The 17,447-nt window shown below is 41.0% G+C and overlaps 1 protein-coding gene across 1 annotated transcript in view; it reads right to left on the bottom strand.

Annotated features, from left to right (window-relative positions):
• Positions 1–3,778: 3,778 nt before the first annotated feature.
• Positions 3,779–17,447, bottom strand: part of WIF1 (WNT inhibitory factor 1) — a 37,354-nt gene continuing 23,685 nt past the window's right edge. The window contains exons 5-10 of the mRNA XM_063155129.1: positions 14,295–14,390; positions 12,626–12,721; positions 11,212–11,307; positions 7,526–7,621; positions 6,831–6,926; positions 3,779–4,616 (exon numbers count right to left, since the gene is read on the bottom strand). Of these exons, the coding sequence (XP_063011199.1) occupies positions 4,495–4,616; positions 6,831–6,926; positions 7,526–7,621; positions 11,212–11,307; positions 12,626–12,721; positions 14,295–14,390 (602 nt within the window). The 3' untranslated portion in view covers positions 3,779–4,494. The remainder of the gene's footprint in view (positions 4,617–6,830; positions 6,927–7,525; positions 7,622–11,211; positions 11,308–12,625; positions 12,722–14,294; positions 14,391–17,447) is intronic.

The raw sequence follows: 17,447 nt of genomic DNA, 5'->3' as shown, positions 1-17,447 counted from the left end.
GCTGATTAGGATATATATGTGTATATATATATATATATATATATATATATATATATATATATATATATATATATATATATATATAATTAATTAAAGCCAAACAGAGCAGTCAGAGCCAGTTAGCTCTGCAAACTCTGTGCAGTGCCCCAGTGCCAGCTCCTCAGCTGTAAAATCCCCCAAGCATATGCCAGGAAACAAAGTGTTAGACAGTCCTTGTGGGGATGTCCCTCATAAGCATCTGAACTACTTTGGAGCTGTGGTTTGGCCAGACAGGGTATGTGTGTTAAATCTTCTGAAAAAATTCATATTTCCGTGGAAAGATTCCTGCAACGAGACTGCCCTGGCTTCTGATGGGCTGTGTGGAAAGGGATTAAAATGCAATCCCTGTAACTAATATGGATAATAGAATATGGTGTTCTAAGTAAAAATATATATAGTGTGGGGCTTTTTTAAACTTAAAATTGTGAAGGTTCATTGAAACTGAACTTCCTAAAGCCACAAAGATAAGAAATACATCTCTCAGATCTGCCTGCCTGCCTGCCTTTTCCAAACCTTGCTGTTCTCCTAACCCGTTTGTTCTGTGCTCAGTTCAGCTTTGCACTGTTGCTGGGTGTGGGTGAGCTTGCATGGCTGCACTGGGCTGCTGCCCCCAGCCAGCACCCAGGGGTGTGCAGCCAGCTGTGCTCCAGCAGATCCCGGGTGCTGGGAGCCACTCAGGGACTGCTCTGGGGCTCAGCAGCCATCCTGCAGAGAGATGCAAGAAAGAATAAACAGCAACTGGGACACATTTCACTTGAGACTTTTTTTTACTAGTTGCTTTTCTGTTTAAAGCATCATGTGAGCAAATCTTGCTGGCACATTTTAGAGCTGGAGAGGCTGTCACTGTTTTAGTTGAGGTTTTAAGGTTTGGCTATGCCCTGGCTAATCACAGCACCTCATCACCTCACTGAACACAAAGTCTTATTCACACTGCAAGATTTGTGGGATTTAGTAGGACTTAATCCCTGTAATGGATGAGAGCACTTTTGACTGATGCAGATCCTCTGGGCTAGAGCTGAAATGGCTGCAAGGCCTAGAGCTGCCATGAAGCCATGTCTCTGAGTGATGCCTCAACACCCACTCACCCATTCCCCCTGCCCAGTGCCATGCTGTGGGCTGTGCAGGCACTGGGGGAAGCCTGGCACAACTCCAGGCTGTTTCAGGCACCTCCTTCTCTGCTGCTGCCAGATCTCCCGTCAGCATCTGCAAGTAGGAATTTTTTCCGCAGTAGGCAATCCCAGTAGAACAGGTGATGTAGAGGAGTGAGAGGAAAGGAAAGGTAACAAATCTGTCCAGCAGAAACAAAGCTGACATTTTTGAATTAATACCAGAAAGTCTGGCCAATGCTTTAAGTCTGGCTTTTGGAGTTTGAATCTTACAGGCAACGAGTCATCTGGAACAATTTTGAATTTTTTTCTTTATAACTATTTTTCCTTAATATTCCTTGAAATGCAGCTGAAGCTGAAGAAGAACAACTGGACCATTCAGTCCCAGCACATGGAGAAAGTGTGCTGGGTTGCAGCAGGCAGTGCTGCCTCCTGGCCAGAAGGAACCCTGAGCAGCACCCGGTGCGTGCTGGGCCCTGCTGCCCCCTGGTACCCCCGCCCTGCAGGTGGAACCAGCACAGGCTGCCAGGCCAAGCACAGCATGAACAAGAAAAGGCCACAATTCTCTCCATCTCCCCAGCAGACAGGTGAAGATGTGAAGAGGCACAGATAGAGATATGTTTGAAATCCAATGGCACAGAGAGAGGCAACCTGAAATGCAAATTTCAAAGAAAAAATAAAACAAACAACCAAACCAACCCCCAAAAGCATGTGCATCAGTTCAGTAATGTCAGCAGTACAAAAAACGCAGTTTGCCCTTAGGATGTCTGCTTCTGCTTTCTTTGTGTGCCTTGTGTATTTGTCCTTTGAAATGTTGCGTGCACCTGGCCATAGCAGGATGCCAATATTAGACACCCAAATTATCAAGTACTATTAGAAGTCCTTTGTAAAACTATCATTTTGTCAGTTGCTAGAATTGAGATTTCTTTGGTAGAGTTATAGTGACTTTAATATTTTATGTTGCTTTATTAATTTTCATCACCTTACAGCTGCTGCTCACAGGTGCAGTGTTTGGCATCTTGCTCTGGCTAACTGCAAACTTTCCAAATATCATTGAAAAGGCAGTTTCTGTCTGACCTATTGTAGTGGATTGGTATTTTAAATTTTTTTTTTTTTTGCTATTTTTAAATAATTTTCATCTCTGGCAGGTCTTTTTTTCCTCATATGTATCTCCTGTTTAGTGATAGAATGTGATAAATTCTGTAGTTTATTTTCAAATGGCTAAATTGCTTCCAACTCCCAGCTGGACTTTTTCTGGAAAATTCATGTCTTCTTTTAGCATTCTCAGTTTAACTTAAAACTCTGACATCAAGGACTGCCTCTTACACAGGAAACTTTGTGCTCAGACTGCAAAGATATGGAGATTTTGTGTAGACAATTGATGTTATTTAAGAAACAGTTGTGGTACAGTGTGCACTTTGAGGACTGTCTTTTCCTTTTGTAACCCTTCTGATTATATTCTTCTCATGATAATGATACTTCCAAAAATCAGTGGTGAAACTCTGAAAACAAAACAGCAGCATTAAGTGTCTTTACGGCAAGTAGCAAAAAATTTACTCTGTATAAAGGAATACACTAGCTATTTTTAAGGAAGCACTTTCTAAGAAATTGACAGGAGCAGAAAAAGTTCAGCCAAAATATCTGAGGAATTTTAAGTAAGAATTTTCTCTGCTTTTTACGGTATTGTGTGATAAACCACTTAATCTTTGCTACAGAAAGAACAAAAAGCATACAAATGTGACATTCATGTTTGTACACAGCTCCCGAGGCATCCCTGGGTGTATGGAGCAGCTACACATTTAATCTCAACCTACAATTAATCTTCTCCTTTCAACACTTTTAAGAAAAATATCAAAAAATGTTTCCTTCATAAACAGTTATCCCCAGGTTTTCATCACCAAAATGTTTCCTTCTCTGCCTCAGGCTGCTTCTTTCCCATCTTTTTTAATCTGAATAGGGTGCTTTTGGGACAGCACTGACTGTGGGCAGAGGCTGAGCACCTTTCCTGCCCACATCTCGTCTTCCTGGCCTCGGTGGAGGGAAAAGTTCAGCTCTAATGCTTCCAATTTTATGTTATTTATTTTTTTTATTTTTCTCCCAAATAATAAGATTGCCAGAAATACACTATAGCAAGGGCCAGTAACCATTGGATATTTACTGTTCTTCAGTGCAGACAGAAAGCATGTTTTCTGCTTCCAAGCCACATCAAATTACAAATCACATGGCCCTTGACTGTTGCAAGAAGCAGCACCCAAACCTTCTACAGAGTGATCCCAACATGACAAAGGACCATCACCCTTGAGCAGCGAACGTGGCTGGGGCAGAAGCTGTAAGAAGAACATTCTGAGCACCTGAGGCACCACAAACTGGGCACACCAACATGGGTGGATGGGAACAGGAGGATGTGGTACAAGGAGGACAAGTACAGGGAGCGAAACACACAGCTTTGTATGTTCTCCCCTCCTTTGCCAAGGCACAAGAAGTTGTTCTTCTGAAGTATTTTGAAGATCTGTGGGGCTAAAAGCAGACAGAGGGATACCACCCCAACAGTGCCACTGTTTTATGAGGGTGTCCTAGAAAAGCCATCGTCCCAACCCAGCACTGATGAGACCGCAGGAGGCCACACAGAGCAGTACTCAAAAAACTAAAGCAGTGTCTTTATTTTATACATAACAATCAGTATAAAAAGTTTATTACATAAGAGCTGTTCTGTTTTCAATATATTATATTGCTTCAAGCTGATGCAGAAACTTCTTACATTATAGCTCTACTTTGTTTACAATACATTATGTCAGTTAAATGGTACCACTGCAGTTTCTTTTTAATACACAAAACTGTAAAGCCAAAAATAACATTGAATTGAGTTATTCAGTTTTTAAATTAGGCAACTTATTTATTTATGTATTTGTTTTTCTTAGGGAAAAGTCTAAATACACAATTTGTAAAAATTTGCAAAATGCACCTTTCTTTTGTCTTAGGCAAATTGCATCTGTAGTCATTGAAATAATTCAGGGTTAGCATCTACAGGATTTTCTCCTTGAATATTGTTACTTAATTTTTGGATAATATTTGCTATATAACCAAAAAAAGGGGAAGTTTAGCTGTAACTGAAGTGTAGTACAAAACACCATCCAAAGCACTGAGAGAAGAAGCCTATATAATCATGCTACAGAAGTATTTATAAAACTTAAAAGGAATAGTAAGTGTCAGCTCACTGGTTTATAATGAAGCTAATAAAATTCCAGCCGGTAATCTTAACTGTAATGAAGAGCATTTTAACATTCAATCCATGAGAGGTTAATGAAGGCTGTGAACTTTGTGTAACACGAACCATTTCAGATGTTGGAGCTCACCAGATATAATTGGATTCGGGTGGGACATGCTTCTCCTCGGCCCTTTTTGGCGAAGGCGTGTGCTGCCTGTTCTTGCTGCCTGCTGGCCTCAGGGCGCTCAGACCGCTGGCTCCGTACCCTGGAAAATTATCCAGTTCAAGAAAAAAGAATCCACAGAAGTGGGCTCGTGATCCACAGCTAATATTTCAAATGGAAACTGTCTTACCCATTTGAACAAAGGATTTTGCTTTGCCTTACAAAAGTGCTCACACGTCTGTTACCCCTCAGGACAAACAGAGTCCTGCCAGACAGACGGATGCTTGGCCTGGCCAGGGAGCCCAGGGATCCCAGCACAGCCAGGCTGTCACTCAGCCTGGGGTTCACATCTGTAACCCCCATGCCAGGTGGGTTACACTCATGATGATCTGCCAGCTCTAGATTGGGGCGTAAGCAACCCCCTGGGGAGAACCTGCACCAGCCACCTGAGCTGGGCTTAGGTTTATAGCTGAGTGCAAAGAAAAAGAACACCAGTGACCATAAACACCCGGGGGAAAAAAAAGCCATCTGAAACAGGCTTAGTAGAGCTGCTTTGTTGTGGAAAATGAAAGCAAACAATAAAAATGGAATTCAAAGTATTATGTTGTAATTCTTTATAGGTTCATTTACTCATCTCATTACTTAAAGCTCATGGAAATTACTTTGAAAAACTGAGTCCTCTGTTCAATTTTTTAGCCACTTCTTTTTTAAAGAAAACAGCTTTACCAAAGAGCCATTCATTCGATGGAATATGAAGCAAGTCTCTCAAGTTAACTGTAAGTCTCCTCTCAAGACCTGGTGATGTTTGGTTCCAGTTGAAAAGAGGGAACTGCAGTGCATGCACATTAATGGACACTTAAAATGGGGGTGAATTTTGCCAAATGCCCATTTCACAGGTTCTGTGCTGAATACAGAGAGTTTTGCAGTACTAAACACAACAGGACTGTATCCAAACTCCAAGTAATAAAGGATGCAAAACCTTGGAGTTTACAATAATGTGAGACTATTGACTTCTTATCACAAGGCAGGTGTGAGCTTTGGTTTTGTTGTACAAGTAATTACTTCTTTGGTGATGGTCACCTAAAGTATGTATTTGTTTTCATGTGCTATCTGAGTTCTTTATAGGAAGAGTATGACAGGAAGAAAAAGTTCATACCAAAGTTATAAACTGTAGTTTGTAGTGATTCATTTCTTTATATCTTTTTTCTAACCATAACTTGTATTAACGGTATTTCTCCTTCAGAGAGTAGCATGAATACTTAAACACAAATCCACTAGGTAACGACAGAAAAGTAGACTCCCAATTTTCACAGCAAACCTAATTTTCAAGCAAAATCCATCTTAGTTGGATAATACTCAGTTTTCAATGAAAATACTGTATTTATTCTATACATTTTGATGTGACAAAAATCATATGCATCAACAGGTTTTAATAAAAGTGAACATTCAGTTGATGCTGCAACGTAAGGTTCACATTCCTTATGGCTGATTGGTTTTGTAGCTGAAAACTTTTTTATTATTGACTCATAAAACACAACATGTGAATTGGTAGCCAACAGTGATATACATTAGTATTTTTGGGAGTATATAAAGATCACTGCTGTTACAGTATTGTTGCACATGAAACATAAAATTAAATCTGAAGTTCTTACTGGATATATCCTATTGTATTTCAAATAATTATACAACACCATTTTAAGCCCAGTGAAATGATCAGTTACTACAATAGATGGTAAATGGACCAAAAAGCACAACAGAAATTTACTTCAAGAACTTTAACTTTGCTTTGGGGCAATGCATTTTGTGTGCTGTGGAACATGGGTGGGAAGAGGAGAATTAAAATGTAAAGTTGCAAAGAACAGATCTTGCATAATTCTTCAAGTTTTCCCCAAAATTTCTAAAGGACATTACATTTTTTCTAAGTTTCAAGCAGTTTTAAAACCTGACATCGTTTTATTTTTAAAAATACCTACCCAGCATTTCAAAGCTAGCTAACATTACTGAGGAGTATTGAAAAAATTGGATCCCTTCCATGCTATGGTGGGAGGACATGCAAGTCCTCCTCTGATTGATACCAGATTCTGGAATTTCTAATACAAAAATGGCCATGATAAAACACTTTCAAATTATTATGAAATTTTTTAAGTAGGTGAAATTATGGAGTATTGAAAGCCTTTGTTTTATTGCTTGGATTAAAGGTCAGAGAAAAAGGAGTGTGGTATCATTAATGATGCTGGAAAGGCTCTTGAGGCAGTCAGTTCTGTATAGCACTGGGTGTGTAACACCTCAGATCCAACTCTCAGGGTTTCTCACTTACTTTTGTTGCAGTGTCTCCCGTGCCAGCCTTCCTTGCACTGGCATTTGTTGGGCTCCACACAGGTGCCATACAGGCCACAGCTGGGTTCGCAGACAGCTGCAGAAAGTGAACACACACACTTGTTCTCATGACATTTCATCCAGAGACAGTCACACATTTGCTCTCCCTGCTGTTTCACATGATGAGCTGGTCCTGGCACAGGCTGTGGCTCTCAAAGTAAATCTATGCCTTTGCACTGACTGCAGTCAGAGCCTTGAAACAGTCCACACCCATTCTTTACTGGCAAGGTCTGGCTCAGCCCCTGGCAAGAGAATCAGGTTGTACAGCAGAGATGAGCATTCATCAGAACCAGCCAGAGGAGAGAAGTCCCCAGCACTCCACTTAGAGTGGATATTTACATGGCAAATTATTGACATTTCATTAAGCATTTCTCTCATGAAACTGCCATTGCTGAGCTGACACACTGCTGTTTTATAGAAACTCAAGAGTACAGAAGGGCCTGTGAGGACACTTCTGTTAAAAAATGTTTCTGGTTTCATAATTTCCTTAAGTCTGGTGTAGGATGTACGTCCAGAAAGTAAAATAACTTGAATTACTTTGACAACAAACAATTAGCAGTGATGTTATGTAAAACAGATACTGCACAGCGAGCTCGATGTTCCCACAGGGACTGAAGGAGTGGCTTTGGTACTCACGCTTTGAACACAGGTCTCCCTGGTAGCCTTTGGAGCACTTGCATTTGTTCTTACCAGTACATTTGCCTCCATTTCGACAGGGTTGATGGCATTTACCTAGAAATTGAAAAGGTGGAAACAATGGTTTTAGTCCCCTGTGCCCACTGGAGACAAGTGTCAGACAAGCTTGCCTGTACCTGAGAACTCACCAGATGTTAGATTGTGCACTATGGATCCATCAGGAAAGACTCTGCTGCAAGTCTGTGCTTCCAACTTAAAAGTGTTCTTCTCCTTTGAGAATATGACAACAATTTGGCATGGCCAGAGCCTGTGTGACCTTGGTCAGTACTGACTCCTGCTCTCCCCACCCTTTACAGGGGAGGCAGCCCTGCCCAGACCATGCAGTTCCAAAGAGTGGGATCCAAACCCGAGGGGCCCCAGCAGAAAAAAATCTAGTGCCATCTGAGAGCAGTAGGATACTCAGGAAATGACAGGTGTGGCCGCTACTTGCAGACAGTAAATAGATTGGCTGGGCCCTTCAGCTTATAGCACAGACTGGGAACACCATGGTGCTGTGGATGGTGCAGAGAGGAATGTTCCACATGGCAGCTCAGAAACTAAGAGCTCATTACAAATACATGCCCTTCTTTCCTGTTTGCAAAGAACAGAGCAACTTTGCTAACAGTAATCCGAACTGGCAGACATTTTTCCAGGCTCTTGGACTGGAAATTACTTTCCTTCACAAACAGCCTTTGCCAAAGGCATAGGCTGGGTCAGGTGTTGCTGCTGTAGGAAGTCTTGTTTGGCCCTGATTGTCTGGGACTGAGGAGGCCCTCCTGGTGAACAACCACACTCAATTTCTTTCTTTCATGCTGGGCACACCAGGGACCTTCCTCAAACTTAACATCCAATGTCCCACCATCAGACTGCCTTGTTAGAATTTGTCTGCATTTCTGAACTAATTAAATCTTCTCTCTAAGAAGGGAAGAACAGTGCCCATGAACTCAGACACTCCCAAGCTGAGGGAGGTTCACTGTCACTTCCTGGGCACTCTTGAGCCACCAAGAACTGCATCCTCACTTTTCTGCCACCTTGGTGCCCATATGTACCAATGCAGATTTTCTCATTGTGGTCCAAACCCATTTTTTTATCTTTTCTAATGCCACTAGACTTCCTTCTTCATTCAGAAAAGAGAAAACAAAGGCACCCTTCCTAGATTTAACACTAATATTTACCTGTATCTGTAAGCAAATAAAAACTGGAAGCTGGGGCAGTGAACTGATTCCTTTCCTTCCCTTTCCCTTTTTCCCTTCTCCTTTCCCTTTCTCTTATTTTCATTTCTTTTTTTTTTAAGAAAGGTATTAACTGAGAACTGCACATCATAATTTAAGCATCAACACTAGCTTGCTGTGCCTCATTTCATGATCACAGACTGTCCTCTTGGGAGCTCAACATCACAGGCAGCACCTGCTTAGCCCTCAACCCCTACAGACCTTTGTGATACACATGTATATTGTCCATATAAAGGAAACACTCATTCCTATTCTACATAATTATTTTAATAACTCTGAAAGAATTTTCATAAGTAGCTGGTGGAACAAACTGTACTGAGGAGAGTTTCTGTAAAAGCACAATTCATCTGCAGGAGCCTTTGGGGAGGGAAACTTTAGGCATTCTAATTTACAAACAATTGCATCCCAAGTAATTAACAATTGGAAAGAGCAATGCTAAAGAAATCAATGAACTTTCCTAGTTCTTTAAGCAAATCTGAAGGATATGGGTCAAGAAATGTGACATCAACTTCCACCAAGTTGCAACAGGCAAGCATTTGGCTCAGTGCAGCTCAATTAACTTCGGACTAGGATTGCCACAGAATGAAGGAAAGAGTAGTAACTCTCTCTGTTATTGACTTAAAGATGGAAAAAGCAAAAAAACAGCTGGTGACAAGTAGGAGAGGAATCCAAAGCAAAACAAAACTCTGGATTCAAAGTGAAACACTAATTAGGAAAAAACCTGGAAGACTTTGAATGCTTGTTAGTTTTGTAGACTGGGTTCAGTACACTTCCCAGGAGTCTTACAGAGGGATTCAATTATTACACAAGCACTGAAAACCTATACCCATTTCTAAAAAAACCCAACAAAACAACAAAACCTTGCAATTTTCAGAAGATGGCTTTCTGCCTGTTGAAAGGTTTTTCCCCCTCGTTATTTTAAGAATCCCATGATTAAATGTAGCTGGCCCTGGATCTAAGAAAATGGACTGAGTTGTGTTTCTGCTCTGGTATTTCTAAGCCTTGTCTAGATTTCTTGCAATCTTCCACTGCTGTGCTGATGCAGTGCCCAGGGGTGATGACAGCTGTCAATCACAGTCTAACAATTGCAGTCCTGGCTTTACAAGAGCCAGAGTAAGTGCATCGCTTTCCTTGCTCTCATTGAGGTTGTCCCAGTTTACCACAATCTGAATTTGCTCTTTTTTCTTTTGTACAGAAGCTAGTTTACTGCCTGTATTTTAATTAATTTAATTTGAGTTTCACAGGTAAACCTTTCTAGGAAATCAAAACAGTTGCACTTATCCCAAGCAGCAGTAGACAAATACAAGCTTCAGTTCCTCAGACAGATCAATTAAATGGACCACACTTAATTATAAATGCTGCAATAAGAGTTCTAAGAATTCTCCTCAAAAAACCCACCACCAAATATAAAATGCATGTTTCTCTCTGAATCAAACTTTAATTTTCATATGAAAAATGTCAACAACAAAAGCAGCAAAGCTTCTTTTTCCCTGAATTTTTAATGCTGTGAAAAGGAGTTGCAAAATGCCTTGTAATGCATACAGACATGGTGAAACATTTACATACACCTACTGTTAATCTGCACATAAAGAGTGAGCAAAATGTAGGTCTTAGTGTACCTGTGTACTTTCTTTGCATAGTAATTCACTTGTTTTTGTGTATTGCCTGATAGCAAGTTAAGAGTTTATTTCCATGTGTTTCCAAAGTGATAAAAATTTCCTAATTGTGAGGAGAGCTTGTTTCTACTGATGTATATTAAAAAATCAGCATTTACATATCCTAGGCAAAATACTGCTCTCCATGCTCCTGTGAAGGTGCTGGGAAATATTAGTGGGATTATTTACAGTAGGGAAAGCTTTCCTGCACAGTGTCCTGTTAGAAGTTGTAAGTCCAGGAAGAATGAGGTCTGGTTCTACATCCTCAAATTACCTTGTGAATGTAACTTTGCATGTTACATGAAAGCTCTCAGCTCTTACAGTTTAGTTCTCCTTTTGCCCCAAATCTTTTCATTCCCAAATTATAGTAGCCCTTTCAGAGGTGACAGCTCAAACTTAATCTGCTGTGCCCAGGTGTGATTTGCCATAATGTTTGAAAATAGATGCACCCCACAGGCTTGGCATGGCAGCACATGTCTGCCACAGGGCGTTGCTTGCATACTTATGGCTTGAGTATTGTTACCAAGCCTGGTTACTAGTGAAAACAGAACAGGGCAGGGGGTGAGATGGTCCAGCAATGAATCAAACTTCTGAGTAGGAGACTTGTTTGGAGGCATGTGGCATCTGACTCAGAGGGTCCCAAAGTGCTGTGTGAGACCCCTTGCTCTGCGCCCAGCAGAGGCAGCTCAAATGTTACCATTCAGGCAATGACAGTAGAAGAAGCTGTAAATGAAAGCAAGCACACAGAGATGCTACTCACTAATTTCACATTGGTCTCCCTCATAGCCTGAAGGACAAATGCATTTTCCCAGATAGAAACACGTTCCTCCATTGAAACAGGTTGTTGTACAGTTTGCTGAAACAAATAAAAAGAATTAACTAATTAATTAACATGAACTAGAGCTAACTTGGACTTAATGTTCTCTGCTGTTCATCATAAATAAACATTGAGTATGTTGTAAAAGCAGGATTAACCTCTTTTCATCTGCTTTACAAAGTAAGACTGAATTGCAGTTATTCCTACATAATGCTTTACATGGGCACACACACAAGGCAATATAGAATGAGACAAGTGAACAATACAGCAGTGAGCTCTCTGAGGACAGACTGTGCTACATCTTTATCAACCCTCACTTATAAAGCTCATTGAAGAATTAAGGCACTATTGCTATTGAAACTGCCAGTGTCTGATAAAAGGAGCACAGCCTAGGACTGGAAGCTATTTCTACAAGAGGATACTTCACTACAGTTCTTAAGTAATCCTTTGACTGAAAAGAAACCTCTGTGAGTTTTTCTGTGTGGTGACATAGATGCAAATGCTCTGACTTTCAGCTGCCAAATAACTTACATTGTGTTAGATGTGACTTTTCACCAAACAGCTGGGATTCACATTAATCCTTCAAGACATCAGGAGCATTTAATTAAAGCGCACATTTGAAGCGTTTTCTAAATGTGGTGAAAGTCTGTTCAAAGGCTAGATAGAAGTTGTGAGGGCATTGACACCAACAGTTTGTGTAAAGTAATAGGAAGGTTCCCACTATTTTGCTGAAAAGGCCTCTAGGACCTTTTGCATTCAGTCTTTACTTCATATAGACCTGCAATGGCAAATGGAGCATGACATGAGCAGGTCAGTTACACTTCTGCAGGAAAGTACTTAGTTCTTTCTACATGGCAGCTTAGACTGTTCCCAATTACTGTTCTGAACAATTGATTGTTGGTTTTTACCCTTCATGAGTCACAATGCAGCAACGAAAAATGAATAGCTTGCATATTTTTTTCATGTGTCCAGATGTAGCACATTAATGTACTAAATAATTAGTAAAATTAATTTTACTACAGGAAAATAGAGCTCAAATAGAGATATTTTTTTTGTAGTTTTTTTTCTCACCCCAGAAATAGAAGTGGTTTTTGTGGTAAGATCAGTTTTCAGTGGATCAACTGAAGGGATTATCCCAGCAACCCTTCACAGAGCTGGGGTGTATGGATCCCTACAATTTCCTACATTCTTCCAGCAGCTGCCAGCCTGCGCAATAGCATCTATTTTAAGAATTTTAATTTTGAAACTTATTTACTCATTGCTCGCCTGACTTTCCAAAGTGCTGTCCTAGAGGGAACCTGGCACAGGTGGGTGAAGAGCGGCTGCACGCAGAGCCGGGGCTCTGGCGGGCGCTCACCTTTGTCGCAGTTGATGCCGTAGAACCCCGGGGGGCAGATGCAGAGGCCGGGTGTGATGCAGAGCCCGCCGTTCATGCAGTGAGGAACACACAGTGCTGAGGGGTGGGGAGAGCAGAAAAAGCATTGCTGGTGGCGATGTCCAAATGTCAGTACCTTCCTGGCATTTAAACACGTGCACATTGACTCCTTAAGCTACTTTCCCTTCTGCTTATTGTTCCAAGTCAAAACAAAGTGCCTCTGGTAAGGGGTTAAATCTATTATATCTTTGGTTTGTATCTGGCAATTTCTGTATAGCGCTACTAAGAACTGTAGGCTAACTGAAGTTCAAATCTGACTCCATTTGTAAGCAGAAATTGCCTCTTGTATAGTTTAATACCAGACAGGGGAGAGCAAAGTACCCACATACACTTACACTCTCTGGATATTTAAAACCCCCCCAGACAAGTGCTCTCTACAGCTGTATTCTGGTTCCACAGCTGTGCAGGCAGGACTATCTCAGAAGGGTCAGTAACTCACTGGGGTTCCCAGGCAGGCTTTACAATGAACCTTCCCCACTCCTGCAGACCTAATTTTGGCTAGGTAAGACTGCTGCACAGCCAAACTGTCCTGCATGCTCCCAATGAATCTTCTCTGGAGCTCCTGTGCTCTTCCAAGACCTCTCTGCCTTGTGGCCACCTCAAAAGGCTCTTCAGGGAGGCATGTTAGGGGGCAATGCTTCACTTTGTGGTTGCCCACAATTGGTACACACAGTGAGGTTGGGTCCATGCTGGTGAGTTAAACAGCGCCCAGGCACGGGGCCAAATGGCCTTGTGAAATCATCTTGTGAAATTGTTGGTGGCTTGGCTTTGTCCCAGCTGACCAGCAAATCCTCCTGGCCATGGTCTTGGGATGAGTAGTGACCACAGGCTCCTCCCAGGAGTGAGTTTGTAATGGGTTTGTTGGAAGGTAAGAGTTTATTAAACATATGAATGTAAGCTGTGCCAGTTCCTCTCCAGGCCAGAGAACAGTCCTTGATCCTTTGTGTTTAATATTTTTGATGTAGCCAGAGTATCTGGGAATGAATGATGGCCTTGGAGTAGGTTGCCCAAGGGGACGGGCATCTCCAGTCGCCCTGGGGAGGGACTGCCACTGGGGAAAGGAAGGGAGGGACAGGAAGAAGATCTAATTTCCTTGCTAAGTCACACCAATTTCTTGGTTCATCACTCCTGGAAATGTTGGTTTGGGCTATTATCCACTCATGGAAGAGAAAGAGAATCTTTCCTTCATCTTCCCATTTTTGTTTTCAGCCTGCTTACAAAGATCTTACCTGCAAATAAACAAATGCAGAGCAACTAAAGCACTGTGCTTTGTTTCACAGCTAGTCCTCATTAGCAGAAGAATTTTATTTAATCTTCTTGCCAGATGGATTCCCTGGATTAGGGATCACTTAACTATTGCATCAGTTTTTGTTAAAAGTAATTTGTGAAAGAGAAAATATTTTTCATGTAAGCAATTTGTATTTCCACTAGACCATGGATGATAATAACAATTCTCTTACATATTTGAACTCAAAATATACAAAATCTTCAGAAAAGGCCATTCTTAATTTTAGGAGAGCATACAGTGCAGGAGATACAGTTTTCTTGAGAGTGTGGTAAAGAAGACAGTTGAGATATTTTATTAAATTACCTTTCTCACAATGAGGCCCATAAAATCCATCAGGACATTCACAGACATGTCTTTCATTGCAAACGCCTCCATTTCTGCATCCTCCTGGACATTCCGCTTCATAAAATATAACAACAATCTTAATTAAAATGTTATATACTTCAGCTGCCAGCTAGATCTCAGTAGGATTAATACATTTCTTTGACATAAGAGTCAAAATTTTTGCTGGCAGACAAACACTGAAGAAATGGGAATTCAGATAAGATTTCTTCAAGATAAATTAGTTTTTCTTTTAGTCTATCAATAGATGTTCCATCACATGTTCCCATGGGTGCTGCACTTTTTGGTGGACTCTGCATTTTCATCTCTCTATTGCTTGATAAGTGCATGAGCAATGTGGATGCTCTGCTGAATCCAGTACTTTATTTTCTGTGTGGAAGTGAGCAGGCAGCTTAGTCCAGAACTTGCATGTCTGGTTAGACCTACCCTCAGTGTGCAGGACCAGTTTCGATTTCTGCAGCCTGAAGTAGACATCACTGCAACTTGCATTGCATTAATTACCACATCTGTTACCACTGAGGTGACAATGATGAAATCTGTGTTCACATGAAAGAGTGAGCATCAAGGCTAAATGGAAGAAGGCCAGAAAGGAAGATGAAAGCAGTCCTGCACAACAGTTCTACATCATCGTCAGCTCTCATTCATATCTCAATTACTGATCAAATACATAAAAGCATTTGGCAACACCGGCAGGATTATACAAGGATGAGAGATACTTCTGGGTGCCACCACTATCCTCAAAACACCAGAGTCCATCAAACAAGAAGGCAAACTAAATAAAGCCTTGTGGAATACCATCAAAAAGGGCTGCTGGGTAGAAAAACAATTACACAAAAATGCCTTCCCAGATCCCTCACAGAGAATAAGGCAGGCAGGAGAGACTGCTTATTCCCATTAGAAAAACTCAACATCAGTAGGGATCAGTGGTAGGCACAACCTCCTCATCTTGATACTCTGTTGTGTGACATTCCAAGTGAGAAGGTTCAAAACCTCTAAAGTAAAATTATATGCCTTAAAAGTAAAGCTGTTTGCAGCCATAGTAATTGTAGTAAAGGATTTTTGGTCCTACTGTGTTCTAACACTGGATTGTAGGACTTTTTCTGGAAATACTTCTCTCTTTGTAATCAAATGCAGAGCTGCTATTCATTACCAAAAAATGCATGCTTAAATGCATACCATTTCAAGCAGAAAAATAGGAAAACATATACTTTTTCTTTGTGACCACCTCTTAGCCACAACAAATCCTCTCTTATCCACAAAATTGCTCCCTTGCTCCCCTCACTTCCTCGGCTGGGACCTTTTTGTATGGCCAAGAATAACTGGAAACAGTGGCTAGGGCCCTGACAGGAGCTCTTCACCATGTATGATATCTTTCAGAGGAAGGAAACTCACACCTACTCTAACACTAACCACTAAAGACATTCTTATCCTTCTCAGCATCTGTCCTAAAACACTGCTGTTTCCACCTTACTAGACACAGGGCAGGAATGGGAGTTATTCCAGTATGGGCTGGAAGAGACCATGTGAGAAAGCTCCTCCTTGGCATGTCTCTAAAGTTTGGGAAATCTTCCTTCTGTCTCTCAGCTGGCTCCATGAACAAAGAACTAGGACAATAATCAACCCCAGGTTTCTTGAGAGGTCATATGATGCAATACTGCTAAACTGTTAGATATTACAGCTCTTATAAAAATGGTAACAACAAATATTGACACAGAAATGACAACTTGGATGACTGCTGACTAAACTGAATTTGGAGCCCTTCCTCTTTAAGCCACTATTTTCCAAACTACAGACCTGTAACTCTGCTTTCCCTATCAGAATACCCCAATGTTATTTCCAAAATTTTCTAAGTTCAGTATCTTTGAGTTGAACTGAAAATAAAAAGAGAGGAAAAGTTTTATGTTGTATTTACACCAGACACACAACTTCATACATGAGATCTGATTGTTTTTGTGCATTTAAAGACTCCATTTTTCTTTCTGTATCTCTGCCCATTTCTTCTCCCCCTCCTCCACTTTCCCTGGGCTAATTGGCAGCAGCAAGGCTTCAAAGGGGACAAGCAGCTTTGCTATTTGGGCATAGTGAGGTTTCAAAGAATAAACAGCTCTGGCTCCTGCTGCTCACTCTTTGAAGCCACACTACAGCCAATTATCTCAGAGAAAGTAGTGCAGAGAAGAAAATGTGGGACCGTGAATGAAGATTTAATAGGGGAAGGAAAAAATCATGTTCTTTGTACATCAGCCCTGTCATGAGTTAATTTGATACAATTGCACATGATATGGGATAATTATCTTGTCTTGGACACTGATTTTTCAATTTCCATAGCCTCAGCTTAAAGTGATAATTATAGTTGTTTGTGGTCTATCAAATTAATTCAGAAAGTCTTACTACATAGTGCTTGTGGTTCATAGATTACTTGATTGAACAAGTGCTCTCCTTTCCAAGCAAAAACTGCAAAAACTTCATGGCTTTTCTCCTATCAGCATGTCTTCTGTGTGTTTACTGCTTGATAACTGGAAGTACTGAACACCAGCTTCCACCTTTTTACCTGTATCAAAAGCCAAGAGGTTGCACCTGAGCTACAGAGAAGGTAAAGCCAAGTTTTGCAGAAATTTTCTGATTTAAGATTTTTGCAATCAGTTTGGATGTGCAAGTTTGAGATTTAGGGAACTAATAACACCAAGCTGGAACTGAGGCCCTGACAGCATTAATTGTCCTGTGTCCCCACTATAGTTCCCAGGAGGTCAGCTCCCCAGATGATGTGCCATTTCTGGAAAAATTAACCTCAGCTTGCTTTCACAGAACTAGCTCTCCTCCAAGCACCTTGAAGTGTTTGCTAATAGGGGCTTTTCATATGGTACATCTCTATCAATGTCTTTAATTAACATCCTACTGATGTTAATGTGATGAGCAGTGAACAGCAGGAGGGAGAAATGTCTCCAACCCAGCATGCTAGGGGAGTTCTGTAAGAAAAGGCTCAGTAAACACGTAGTAAATGATCAACTAAGAGCATACAGAGCCAGAAAGCCTGGAATTCACCATGATGGCTTCACATTGTGTGACTGCTTTACTTCCACCTTCTCTAGCTCTTATCCTAAATGAAACATAAGACAG

Source organism: Melospiza melodia, chromosome 4 (genome assembly GCF_035770615.1).
Source record: "Melospiza melodia melodia isolate bMelMel2 chromosome 4, bMelMel2.pri, whole genome shotgun sequence".
In the NCBI taxonomy this organism is placed as follows: Eukaryota; Metazoa; Chordata; class Aves; order Passeriformes; family Passerellidae; genus Melospiza; species Melospiza melodia.
Note: the sequence above shows the minus strand (reverse complement) of the source record. Positions and strands in the feature narration are given on the sequence as shown.